The sequence below is a fragment of the Dipodomys spectabilis genome, unplaced genomic scaffold, assembly GCF_019054845.1.
Source record: "Dipodomys spectabilis isolate Male_0828 unplaced genomic scaffold, ASM1905484v1 ptg000001l, whole genome shotgun sequence".
In the NCBI taxonomy this organism is placed as follows: domain Eukaryota; kingdom Metazoa; phylum Chordata; class Mammalia; order Rodentia; family Heteromyidae; genus Dipodomys; species Dipodomys spectabilis.
The window spans coordinates 18,349,236-18,364,073 of record NW_024870678.1 but is presented as its reverse complement, the minus strand read 5'-3'; the positions used below and the strand labels follow the sequence as shown (position 1 = coordinate 18,364,073).

Here is a 14,838-nt window from a genome sequence, read left to right as displayed (position 1 = left end):
CCTGCCTGTCCTCAGAGCAACTCTTGAGCCATTTAATCGACAAACGCTTGCATTTTAAAATAATGAATTAAACAATAGCAAAGTTTTAAAAGCTTCTTCAGGAAGAAATGTCTTGTTAATGATCATTTTCAAGACTGCTTGCTCTCCCTGCTGATGCTCTTTACTTCTGAAAGCTCTTTTCTCATCCTCCCCCAAGTTTTCATAGAAACGCCTACGTATTTACAGGCACTGGAGACCCAATTGGTATCTGCTCTTCCAGATCCCTCTAGCTGAAAGGAGGTTTTTGCCTCTCCCACATCTGTAGCAATTTCCTTCATTCCTCTTTTGAAAACATCTTGTCTTTAGTGTACTGTGGTTAAGTCAAATTCTATACCAGAGAAACCCAGGCTGAGGGCCCAGTTCTGTCTGTTAATTGTTAGATTTGAGCAAATCAATCAGCCATTCTAGAACACTGTTTCTCCATCTAGAACCCTACAAGAGAGATAAGACACTACTAAGCCGGGCGTTGGAGGCTCACGCCTGTAATCCTAGCTACTCAGGAGGCTGAGATCTGAGGATCACGGTTCAAAGCCAGCCGGGGCAGGAAAGTCGTGAGACTCTTGTCTCCAATAAACCATTCAGAAAACCGGAAGTGGTGCTGTGGCTCAAGCGCCTGGAGCTGAAGAGCGCAAGGACAGCGCCCAAGCCTAGAGTTCAAGCCCCACAACCAACAAAAAAAAAAAAGGTAAGACTACTACCTCAACAATACCAAACTAAAGGATAAATAAGACACTACAAGCAAAGAGTCTAGCAGAACGTAAGTTCATTATTCCTCACACTTTGCACTCTGAGAAGAGTTGTGCTTTGTTTTTTATACATAGGATGTTAATCCAGTTTGGAGAATGGAAGTGTGTTCCAGGAACAAGACACAGTGAAAAGGGAGCAAGGCATGAAGTCTTTAATTGTTGGAGGTGAGTAGAAAAGAAATAATGAGGGCTGGGAAGGTGACTCAGTGGTAGAGCGCTTGCCTTGCATGCCTGAGGCCCTGAGGCCCTGGGTTCGATTCCTCAGCACCACATAAGAAAAAAGCCGGAAGTGGCGCTGTGGCTCAAGTGGTAGAGCGCTAGCCTTGAGCTGAAGAGCTGAGGGACAGCGCCCAGGCCCAGAGTTCAGGCCCAACAACCGGACCAAAAAAAAAAAAAAAGAAAGAATGAGTAGAGTGATGTGTATGGAGAAGTGAGAGCCAGAGTAAACACAGAAATAGACACACACATACACAGACAGACAGACAGACAGACAGATACACCCACATACACACACACTTCAGAGACCTGGATTTGGTTGTGAAAGATGCTGGCAACCACTCAAGGAGTTTAGGCAGAAGACTTAACATAACATGCCTGGTCAGCAATGGTAAGGTCTTCACAGAGGAAAGTTCTAAGTGACAAAATCTAAAGCATATGAAGCTGGCTCCTGTGGTGGGAGGCGGACCTCTACACATCAGCCGACACCATCAAGTTCATGAACTTGAGCTGGTTGCTTACTCACTGCTGGAAACCCCCCATGCCTATACCCATTAGAATTCAGAGGCTTGGGTAGTGTACAATAGGTAAAAAATACAAGGCAATAAATTTCACGATTTAGTCAAGGTTCCATTATTTTGTTTTGTGAAAAATCAATTTCTCAATCTCTTAAAACAACAAAGATTTCAATATAAGGAGCAGGTGAATTAGAAATTCTAAGCATCAGGATCAACCTGGTAGTCTCTGAAACTCTGATTTAAAAAAAAAGGTTATAAAGGTGAAAATAATCTTATATTATTTTCTAAACCATCTACAAGACATGAAGTAGACTTGACATCTGACAATTAGCTCACACTCAATTAAATGAGCCTAAAATTCATATCAAGTAACCCAGATTATTATACTCATCAAATGACTTAATTACCCGATTACCTTAAAAAAAAGTAATAGGCTAATTCCTAAATTCAATTACTCAGAATACCTTAAAGCAACCCAAATTTCTTAGGGATGGAAACTTCACTCTACTATCAGAGTTAGTTAGTTCAGTTAAATGAACCATAACAATTATAATTTTCAACATCCACCTGTTATTTTAAAGCCATTGAGGAAAAGAAAGGACAAAAATGTAGAAGAAAATAAGGGAATGAAACAATTAAAAAAACAATTTATATAATTTGTTGCAAAGCCAAAACATACACAGTTTGTTAGGTGTTCATATGAATTCTTTTTTAAAACTCATAATCACCATACAATTAGGAATCTTACAGACTTGAATAGCCCATTTTACAAATAAGACTTCCAAAATTCTGAGACTTCAAGTAACGCAACAAAGCCAAGGTAGCTAAGCTGTGGTTGACATCATCAGAGGTGGAGAAACTGTTTTCCTTTCTCATTTTCAGTCTTTTATCTCTATTGTGTCTTAACCACACAGACATTTGGAGGATTCTCAGGGCAGACAAAAATCCCCAGGATTCATTCTGTTCCTTATTTTACTGCAGAGGAAACTTGACCCAAAGGGATCAACTGATTTGTTCAAAGTCACAGAAACTAAAAATCCAATTTGAAAAAACAATGAGTTAAATGGACACACAATATTTGTGAACACTTTTGGAGTATGTTAATTGTATGTATGTGTATATATATATATATATATATATATATATACACATGTTATATAATACTCAGATCAAGATATTAACATTCCCATCTCCTGACATAATTTCTGTGTTGGAAACCTTTGGGATCCTCTCCTTTAGTTATATTAAAATATATCCTACATTGCTCTAGGCCACAGAATACTAGAACTAAATACTCCTAACTGTATTCTGATACTCATTAAATCTCCAGATTTCACAAAATCTTACTGCAGCATTTGTTACACTAAACTTAATTAAATTGAGCCCAACTAAAAATCTCACAGTGTTTCAATAGGAAGATTGTCCCAGTCATACCACTGAAGATGAGATAGAGCAGGATTAGCCAAGATACTTGCCAAACAAACACCAAAAAGGAATAGTCTCCAAGACTATGTGAGGGGACAGACTTTTTCTATTTGAGATATCCCAGGACATCAAGCTTTGGAGAGACAGGCCAAGTGACAGCCTGTTAGGGAGATTGGAAGTTCCAATACCTGAATGACTGAATACAAACACAAAGTCTAAAAGGCCACAGTTCAGTTCAAGGTCTCAGAGATAGGAGCAGAGCAAAAGCAAATTAGAAACGAGAAGTGGGGGCGGCTGGCTCCCTAGATGGGTGTTTTCGCAACCATGTTTCAAGGGGCAGCAGAAATAAGTGGGATTTGGTTGGGGGGGGGGGGGGGGGCGGGGAAGGGGGACAGAACTTGGACGACAACAGGGGCAAGGCCAGCTCATACATATGAGGCAGCTCCTATAGCGTTCTCATCCATACCAAAATAGTCACTTACAGGAAGGACCTGCTTTTGAACAACTGATGACACAAAAATCCCTAACAATTTCCTCTTAGAAGCTATAGACAGATTTCTGCAAAATAAGCACATGCTTATTACTCTTGACTTCTTACCCAGGTGACAAAAGCATCTGCCAACCCATCTGCATTTCCAACTGTCCAATGAGTTTATTGTAGAGGTCTGAGTATTATATAAAGCCCAAAGGAGTGGGATTAATGCTTTTAATTCTTATTTCATGTAGGCATTCACTTAAAAACAAAGATGCATACAACACACAATTCTATTTGATAAAGACAGCTTACCTTTAAGTCGCTTCCTGGTAATGTACCCACTCCGTCTTTCCAGTCCATAACACTGAACACATCGAACTCCTGCCCACTTGTGCTAGATGCGGATTCAGTCATGATTACTTTTTTAATCTGGAAAGGGAAAAAGAGAAATACCACTAAGTATTACACATGCAAATCAGTGTTCCATTTAGTGATAACTACTTCATTTCTCTTAATTTTCTTGGTTATAATATCCCATATCCATAAACAATAACTGCTTCAGAAACATCCATTAATAGGGCTGGGATATACACTTCAGTGGTAGAGTGTACTTGGCCCAGCATGGCTAAAGCCCTGGGGGGAAAAAAAAAAAATCAAACATTTCACTCTCTCTCTCTTTTTCTTCTCCCCTCCTTTCCTCCTTTCCTTCTTTCCTTCCTCCTTCCCTTCATCTCTCTCACTATATATATACATGTGTGTATGTATGTATGTATGCACACACATACACACATATATACATACATATACATACTATGGAGTCTTGCATTATGTATATATCAAATTTTTTCTCATATATATAAAGATTCTTATATATATCATATGACATCTCTCATATATAACTCATATTTGTACCACATAATATATATATATGTATATATATATATATATGATTGCCTGGTCATATATCATGTCATGTATGTCATATGATATCTCACTTGTGTATGGAAAAATATACATATATACATGCATATATACATATACATATAACCACACGCATGCACACACTATGGAATATTACACAACCCTACAGAGAAATAAAATGATATCATCTACAAGAGAATGGATGCAATTGGAGGATATATGTTACACAACTCAAGACATGCTGAAAAACCAAAATAGGTAGACCTAAAAGGTCTCACGGACATGTACAGCACTTATATCCATAATTATATAAAAATACTGAATATTAATCTAACTAAAAGACTACTTAGGACAAGGGAATGGAAATAGGAAAAACAAAAATAGAGTGGGAATAATTTTAACTACTTTGTAACTATCTATAACAACATATAATGAACCTCAGTAAAGCTATTGATCAATAGAGGATGAAAGGATGGGAAAGAGAAACAGATGGTCAGGGGATGGGTACTAACAAGAGAGGTTTGAGGTAACAAGAAAGATCAAAGAGATTGAGTATGGTCAAAACAGATTATTCACTGCAAACAATGAAACCTGCCAGAACTGTTTTGGGAAGGGAGTAAGAGGCAGGGAAAGTCACAGAAGGGGTGAGTCTGACTTGAATGTATACTGTAAATGAGTGTGCATATGTAACAGTAAAAGTCCCCCGTGGAAAACTAAAGAAAGCTAACAAAAAAATTCTATTTTCCAACCTCATATACACATAAAACCAGATTTTCTTCTTCACATATTTCAACCAAAACAACACACTGCAACAGACAATGCTGAAACAGTTAAGAATCCAGCTATTTCCTATTAAGCTAGAGATTTGCAAAAATGTAAAACAATGTCTTTTCTCAGTTTTATTTTTGAACTGATTATCTTTCAAAGCTTTATGCTTATATATACTATTGTGCACCACATTTGTTCTTAAATCAATCATTCAAATGATCAGTTCTAAGAGTAAATGTCAATACATATGTATATATACCATATATATACCATATTCAATATATGTGTGCATATATAGATACACATATATGAGTCTATATATACCATAATATAAATACATATCCCATAATACAGTATCTCTCTGGACTTTCCATTATTTTTAAGCATAAACAAAATTTGAGACCAAAAATATCTAAAAGTCACTCTGTACAACATAAAACTTGCTTCCTCCATTAAAAAAAAAAAGTAAGAAACATAAGAGGAAATGTGAAACTTAGAGTAAAGGAGTTTAAGAAGCACGTGGCCAATCACAATACCACAATTTACAGATAGCCTGGATTCGAATTTAAACTATTAAAGATTATTTATTTAAATTATTTACACTGCTTTGGAGAGGGGGGGTAGAGGGGGAGAGGGAGAGGAGAACACTATGTACTCAATTGTTTTTGAGGCTGGGTCTGACTACGTAGCCCAGGCTGGCGTTGAAATTCCTCCCCACTCAGCCTGGGTTTCTTATAGCTATGCACCACCGTACTAGGTCAGGATTTTTTGAAGTGCTGTTTCCTTACACATAAAATATGCAATTATTTAAAAATCATCAATAGGAAAAAAGTATCTATTTCTTTGAATGAGAATTGTCTTCTGTTGAAAATTTCTAGGTGCTTCAGTTTTCTTCCTTCCTTTCTTTTCCCAAGAAAACATCAAGACATTTCAAAATATATCGTTTGAATTTGAAGAATTTAAATTTCACCCTCAAAAAGATTTAATCCCAGGCTGGGAAGGTGGCTCAGTGGTAGAGCGCTTGCCTTGCATGCCTGAGTCCCTGGGTTTGATTCCTCAGCACCACATAAGCAAAAAAGAAAAAAGCCGGAAGTGGCGCTGTGGCTTAAGTGGTAGAGCGCTAGCCTTGAGCTGAAGAGCTGAGGACAGTACCTAGGCCCAGAGTTCAGGCCCCACGACTAGAGCCCCACCCCCCAAAAAAAAGATTTAATCCCCCAAACAGGAACTTAGACATTAAGATTTAAGACAGAATTAACTGTGAAAGTATGAGACAAATTAAAGCTTAAACTAAGTGAGCCAAGATAAGCCGTGAAACTACCTCCCTCTTAAGCTACATGGGAGTAGCAACTTTTCCCCAAACCATGACAGAGTAACTTCCCCTGCTGAATAAACTTGATGAAACCTGAATGGTTCATCTTTTCCTATGTAAAAAGCATACTCGTAGTAAAATCCTGTCCATGTCTAAGATGAGAAATCTAAAAGTTACCACTACACAAAACCTGCAGTAAATGTTACATCCTTTAGGAAATAGCAAAATATGCTTTGGGTACACAAAATAATAAACGTTTCAAAGTCTACTCTGCCTGGAAAACCATACCTAAAATTAGAAAAAACAAAATTAGTTAACTATTTTTCACTCTAAGGTAAGGTGGATACTTTGTATAAAATACTGGCACAAAGCCACACACTATAATTCTAGCTACTTGGGAGGCGATGATCAGGATAATCATAGTTTGAGGCTAGCCTGAGAAGAAGTGGTCGTGACCTCATCTCAAAAAATGGCTGGGCAGGGCTGGGAAGGTGGCTCAGTGGTAGAACGCTTGCCTTGCAAGCCTGAGGCCCTGGGTTCGATTCCTTAGCACCATATAAGCAAAAAGAAAAAAGCCGGAAGTGGCGCTGTGGCTCAAGTGGTAGAGCACTAGCCTTGAGCTGAAGAGCTGAGGGACAGCGCCCAGGCCCAGAGTTCAGGCCCCACAACCGGACCCAAAAAAAAAAAAAAATGGCTGGGCATAGTGGAACACACCTGTTGCCCTAACTGTGTAGGAAGCGGAAATCAAGAGGATCATGGTTCCAGGATAATTCAGACCATCTCAACAGAAAAACCCAGGCATAATGGCATGTAGTATCATCCCAGTTATGGAGGGAAGTGAAAAATAGGAGAAACACAGTCTAGGTATGCAACCAGACAGGAAGCAGAACCCTACCTCAAAAGCTACAAGAAAAGAATCGGAGTCATGGTTCATCAGTACGGTGCCTGCTTAGGATGCATGTGAGGGCTTGGACTCAAATCCCAGTATTGATCAAAAAATATATCAATATATTACACATGTATCACAGAAAACATTTGCTGCATTGTCTTTCCCACCATACAATTTTTAAGCCACTGGCAAAACTCATTTTCACAAGAAGTCTGAATGACTAAAACAAATTAAATATTTTTCCACTAGCTATTAATCGTGTAGAACACCCAACAACCAGTATTATTTTAACAAGAGCTGTTGCTTATATGAAGGATAAGGATCCCATAGTCCAAGGCCTCCTCCCTCTTCATCCTCTACAAGTGTATACACCAGCATACAAACCTGTAGGCAAAATCCTTTCAACTCAACAAATCAGGGGTCATCACTGTTGGCATCAGCACAGATATACTCAAGCATTTTCTATGCAATAGTTCCCCTCAGCTTTTACTTACTTGGATTACAATGATCTTGGCCTAAGCATTCTCCAGCAGGGCTAGAGAGCAAGCTAAATGACAAAGGACACCATGCTCCAAATTGCCTATCCAAAATGTCTCTCCGGCATGAATTCCTTTTCTCCAAACCAAAGATGGGTAACTTTACACTTCCTTGAGATATTCTACTGAATGAAATCGTGTAAATAAGTCTTTGGTAGCTGCCGTCTAACATTTCTTTCTTCCATTAGGTATTAATAAAATGAGTCACTTTTTTTCCAGGGCTAGGGCCTAAACTTAGGGTTTGTACATGCAAGGCAAAATGCTCTTCCCCTAGGCCAGACCTCTAGGTTCGGTAATCAATATCATCTATTCAAACGTCCTATTTTATTACCACTCCGTGTAGAGTTGGTAATCAGACTGCACAAGGCCCTGGGTTTGACCCCTAATGGGGCAACCATTGTAGAGGTTAATATTCAAGAATGTATACTCCAATTTATCAATTCTACTACTACAGAATTAGCTTGTAGATACTTGACCATATATATAAAAGACTATTACATATTCAGATGTCAATCAATGGAGGACAACTGTAGTAGATCAACACAAAGCTACATGAAGCTACATAAAAGAAAAGGAAATTCTCACATTCTGAAATAGAAACAGCTACAAAGTACTGTACTAATACTACTAACTTTATGAAACAGGAAAATACAATTTGTCTGGAAAAAAGGGGATATATATATATTTATGTAATATAAATATATATATATATATGTATGTATACACAAGTCTGGATTGCTTGTGCATGCATAAATCTCAGTAAAGATTTGTCAGAAATTGGTAGTTCTATGTCCAAGAATGGGAAATAATTTGCTAAAAGACAACCCTGTGAGAAAGGAAGCCTTCTGTCTATACATTCTTATGCACTTGTTGAGTGTTCAAATAACATGTATGTGTGTGTGCATATATATATATATATATATATACATACATACATATATGTGCATATAACTGGGTGTTATGCCCCCAGCCCTCAAATAACATAGTTTAAAAAAAATAAAAATAAGAAATTTCTGAATCTATTTCAGGCTTATTTAAAAGTTGATTACAGAGCTGGGCATGGTGGTCCACTCCTATAATCCAGCATCAGGAAGCTGAGACAGAAAGATGATCAATATAGTCAGCCTGGCTATAGAGCGAGATTCTGTCTCAAGAAAACAAAGTATAATTTGTCCCTGATGTCAACCACTGAAACTCTAGCCTAGAAGTCACAGAGGCAAGTCAACTTACGCAAACCTCTCGGTAAGTTAACTAGAAGGTGTTAACTATAAGCGCACATGTCTCCACGCAACATATGGAGGAGAGGAAGAAGTGCAGGGCTTGCTACTTCACAAAAGGTATGCATTCCCAGAGTGATATTTATGGTTTCTCAAATTCCTGAGTGACACCTGAAGTTCTCATGACATTTAGTAATTTGTCCTTTTGCAGACATAATTCTGAATCACACATGCCTTAAAGCTGAGGAGCAGGGACACATCGTCAGGCCTGGCCAAAGTCCAGGGAGTCTCTTAGTCATAGTACTTACTTAGTGCTGTGAACACTGTAAATAAAGTGATAAAACTCTTTCTTTTTAAACCGTGAAACAGATAAAATTAACTTCAAGTTGAGTCTAGTGTTGATGTCAGAATGCGGGGTATATGGAAATGTTTATCGAAGTTATAAGCCCTAGCCACAAAACAGAAGTTTCAGATAAATTAAAGACTGAAATGTCAAACGCAACGGTGAGTCAGACACTGTGTGAACAAAATGCTCAGAAAGGAAGTAAGTAGATGAGATATGTGAATCTGATTCAGGACGTGCTCCAGACAGTACAAAAATCACTTGTCAACTGAGCTAAGTAATAAGGGGTCTACAGAGAACACTGAAACGGTCCAACTAACTTTAGTGATTTCAATTGACTTGGGACATACTCCTCAAAAATGTCAAGCATCTAACTTTTGAATAGGGATAAAACATTCTTCTTTAACACCACTTCTTTGCCCTCCCTGCCTTTGCTGAGAAAATTCCTACTTCCAGCAATACAAGGTCACCTGGGGTAATCAAAAGCAGCCAATGAACCTAACATACATTAATGGTGTACTTCTTGGAAGTGGAGTTGTGGTTGTACAAGTAGAATGACAACTTTGAGTGAAAAAGCTAAGGGCCAGTGCCTGAGCCCTGAGATCAAGTCATAGTACTGACATTAAAAAAAAAAAAGGGGGGGTTCTTCAGTGCTTTTCCATTTTAAAAGATCCCATCAATACCAGCTGTTTGACCCTCACAACTCTTCTTCTAAGAGTGAAAAGGACTATTATTGTCACTTTATGGATAAAAGAAAATAACTGAGCATCAGGTGCTAGTAGCTCATGCCTGTAATCCTATCTACTAAGGATGCTGAGATCTAAGGATCAGGTGTCAAAACCAATCCTGGCAGGTTGAGTCTGTAAGACTCTTATCTCATCAAATGACCACCAAAAAGCCAGAGGTGGAGCAGTGGCTCAAATGGGAGAGCACTAGCCTTGAACAAAAAGTTCAGGGACAAGGCTGGGAAGGTGGCTCAGTGGTAGAGTGCTTGCCTTGCATGCATGAGGCCCTTGGTTTGATTCCTCAGCACCACATAAGCAGAAAAAGTTGAAAGTGGCATTGTGGCTCAAATGGTAGAGCACTAGCCTTGAGCTGAAGAGCTCAGGGATAGCACTAGGCCAAGAGTCCATGCCCCATGACTGACAAAAAAAGAAAAACAAAGAAATAAAAAAAACAAAAGAAAAAAAAGTTCAGGGACAGCACCCAGGCCCTGAGCTCACAAAAATAAAATAAAATAATAATAATATTAATAATAGAGATCACCTAGACAAAGAAACAAGACTTACACTTCGCAAGACAGTGCTCAGCATCTTGTATGTTAGTCAACAGAAAAGAGAGCAAACTGTAATCGTGAGAAGCAAAGGCTCGGAAGCCTGGGCAACTAGAGTTAAATCTCAGTCTCACAATTTACAAGCTGTGCAATTACCTTGGCTGTACAATTACCTGTCTTGAGCCTTAGCTCCTTCAGCTAGGAAACTGATAGGAATATCTACTTCCAAGAAACTTAAGAACTTTAAAAAAAAATATGCAAGTTGGAGTGCTCTGCACAGTGGACACTCAGTTCATAAGAGCTACAGTCACTGGAAGCAAAGAAAACAAACTGTTCTTCACGTCCACACCCTTGCAAGCATCAGGCTGCCAGGTATCTGAAGCAGCCAGTGCAGGAGCCGGGTGAGACCTGTGTAAAGACCAGACACGGACATCACAATGCCCAACGTGAATTCTTCAGGAGTCCAGAAAAGGGGATAGAAATGGCAGTTAACCGACAATGGTAAGACTCTGAGATTTCATGGACAAGTGGATTGTGAAATAGATTGGGGAGAATTTGTAAGCTCTCCCACATGTAACTGTTCACACTGCCAAGTCTCTCCAAAGAGGGAAAGAAAAAAAGTTTTAACAACAAAAATAAATAAATAAATAGGACACCATTTCTGAAAAACTATCCTAAACTAGGCCACTGGCAACCTTACTATGCCATTTGTGCTGAAGAAATATAAAACTTTCCTCACATACCAATGCTAGTTCCAGGACCTGCTTTCAAGAGGGCTGTTACAGAGGTGAACAGAAAGTGCTGCCCAGACTGCGGCGAGAAGCCAATGGGAAGGAGAGATAAAAGCTAGGAGACCTCCCAAAGGGGTTCCAGAGTCTCTCTGTGTGAGCTCTGGAATATGTATGTGCACATAAAATGCCAGAAGACAGCCTGGGAAGATATCACTAATGTACTCTGATTAAAACACCTACTATACTGTGTCAAGATCATCTACTTAAAAGAGTTCTTTCAATAGAAGGTCTTGTATATAGTTTTTTTATTTTTTTAAGTAGTTGTGTCAAAGGGTTTCAACTCAACATGTCAATTTGTGAGCACAGTACACCTTGATTATTGTGACCGATTCCATCATTCTACCCCATCTCTCCCATCTATCCTCTCAAGTAATTTGGTTCCATTTTCACATATGTACTTTGACTATTATGAAAATATTCTTCCTCTCTTAAAAGAAAATGTTCATTTAGTCATTGTTTTCTCCCTTATGAAGAGTCATAGAAGGTATCAATAAACTCTACAAAATGAAGGGGGAAGGGCTGAGAATGTATATCTGTGGTAGGAGTATTTCCCTGTATATGGCCAGGCTATGGGTCTGATCCCCAACACTGTCAAACCAAAAGCAGAAGGGTAAAAATGAGACTAGTAGAAGAGAGAGAGACAGAAAGAGAAAGAGAGAGAGAAAGAGAGAAATATCAGAGAAAGAAATTCATTTGTCCACCTATCTCCTATTTTCAGCAAAAATTCCCCAGCTAACAACTAATCTGCTAAGTATTTATTTACTTCTTTGGCAGAAGTATAACATTACCACTCCAAGAAACCCTCCTCACATAAGCATCACTGAAGAGTACATCAAAAGAAGTTAAATTCAAACCTCTTAAACAGGACTTATTCAATAAGGATGAGAAAAACCCAAACTCGCACTTGAGCACCTCTCAACAAACACATATTGCTACAAAGAAAAAAATTTCCTTTCAAATCAAGCATGACAGATACCAGCTTTGATATTCTACTCACCCAACCTGATAAGAACTCTGAATTGCACACATATTAGAATTGAGATCTGTGGTTCAGAGACGTAAAGTCTTGCCCCCAGGGCCCAAGTTCATAGATTTCAGGCAAGAAAAATTCTAGATTAGTTCAATGTGACAAGTGAAACCTCAGTATAACCAAGAACAAATCCTTGAAAATCTGAGCCTTCTGTTCTCAATTGTCCTTGAACAGCAGACATCTGAGTGTCAAATAATCCATCAGTCCTTTATACAGGAAATCAGTTACTAGAGTGGTTCCATCTTACTGGTATTTTTTCAACATTCCCGCTCTCCCTACCGTGGTATTTTAGTGAGAACAACTCTACTTATGATCTAGTAATGCTTTATCTGATTTGCCCTCTGTTCTGCCACAGAGCAAAGAAGCCACAGAAGGTAACCTTTACAAAAATCTCAACTTCCTGCCTCTCATTTGTTACTGTAAGGATGAAAAATTTGAGATTCTGTGGCCTAACCTACTTACTTCCTCTAGAAGAGGAACAGAAAATAAAAAACATCTTTCAAGAACAAAAAAAAAAAACTTGTACAGAGAGTAAAATCATGTTAACTGACATTAATGAGCCAATGGCCTATTTAATACACTCTCATCAAATGCTTTTATTTGAAGTTCATGTTCAACATGCAGAATATAAGATATTTCAATAGGAGGCAGACATGTCCTTAAAAGTGTTATCGTCTCTATCAACATACTATACTAGAACAGCAATAATAGAAATTTTACACCCATTAGAGAGATTTGAAGGCCATAAAAAGAACCTGTCTGACACAGATTTCTGCACATTTACTACATATGCATGAGCCTAAATTTAAAAAGAATTAAAAATAGTGTCTTATTTTTTATTTCACTTTGTAATTTTCTAAAAATGCTAAAAGTAGTATCTTTTTCTGCTTCACATTTTTATAGACCATAAAGATAAAATTAAAAGATTTACACTCAATTTCTCTTTTACTTGTAATAAATTAGATTTAACCAGATTTCCTTCCTCTCCCACAAAGTCATGCCACTAGGCTTATCTAGATAAAATTTGTAGCCAATCTCCTTATCAATAGATTGAACAGCTAAGTCTTAAGTCCATCAAATAAAACCACAACCCCACAAGGTGAATTATTTAGATTATCTAGTAACCTGATCAGATTGACCACGAAGGCCTTTCAGTTCATGACTTAAGGTTCAACAGTGTAAGAGATGGGATAAAAATACTCATCTGATCTTTGTGACTATACAATCCTGTTCAAAATGTTGTAGAAACTGAGTTAATATTATTCCTTAAAATAAAAGATATATGAAGTTATAGATCTACCTGAGGAAGACCTGGTATGTTGTAGGTTCTCAAGAAAAAAAAGGAAGAGTTGCAATCAATGTGGGGGCCATCCATTACCTTATGATGACATCCTTCTAACTCATAGTAAAGATTCAGTTAACAATTCATCTAGACAAGATCTGTAATACTATACCAGAAACCACCCAACACTCTTCTCTTCATGCAAATACAGGTGATGGCCTTCTGGTCAGGACAAAGCACCAGTAATTAAAGTACTGTTATTGAAAATCATTTTAGCTATGCTCCATTTTGATTTTGATTTTGAATTGAGGTCATTATGCTTCCAGTTTCTCTAACCTATTATCTTTATCACTTATTTTAATTTTATCCTTTCTTTTCATAATCCTGGCATTTGAATAAATTCCATCATTTTTAAGTCTATTTTGGCAGATTTGAATTCCATTCTTTTTTTTAATGTTGAGGATAAAACCAATGGTCTTCTATGTATTAGGAAAATGCTCTACCAATGAACTACCTCTACCATTCTTTGCTATTAACTGCATTTTTCACAGTAAAAAGTGAGGTCTTTTTTTTTTAGCATAATAAAATAATTGGTCTTTTCTCAATTCTTGGTTTAGGGAGTAAAAACACTACAGTAAAAAGACCCTTTGTCCCATCGATGTTTCTTATATATGTGCATTGCTGCTCCTTATAGTACAAAGCAAAGTTATAAGAGCAAACACATTACTCGTCTTCTTTGAAGTATGCTAAGAACTATTGTTTTGAAAATCAGAAACCCAAAGATAGAACTGTATCATTTTTCCTTGGTCCTAGCCTTTTCAAACTGCATAATATGAATTGAGACAAGTTACTAAGTAGCTCTGAGCACTGGTTGACAGTGTGGCACACACTTGTAATTCCAGCTCTTGGAAGGCTAAGGCAGGAAGATCAAAAGTTCATAGCCAACCTAGGCTACACAATCACTTGGAGGCCAGCCTGGGATACAGTCATTCAATCAACCATTCAGAAATAATACACTAACTAGTCAAGGCTAATGAAAGCAGTAGAAATAATACTCAGC

The 14,838-nt window shown here is 37.9% G+C and overlaps 1 protein-coding gene across 4 annotated transcripts in view; it reads right to left on the bottom strand.

Annotated features, from left to right (window-relative positions):
* Positions 1–14,838, bottom strand: part of L3mbtl3 (L3MBTL histone methyl-lysine binding protein 3) — a 103,245-nt gene that overhangs the window by 80,605 nt on the left and 7,802 nt on the right. For all 4 annotated transcript variants that reach the window (XM_042695032.1, XM_042695161.1, XM_042695228.1 and 1 more), the window contains one exon: positions 3,732–3,848. In XM_042695032.1, coding sequence (XP_042550966.1) covers positions 3,732–3,833 — 102 coding nt within the window. In that variant the 5' untranslated portion in view covers positions 3,834–3,848. The remainder of the gene's footprint in view (positions 1–3,731; positions 3,849–14,838) is intronic.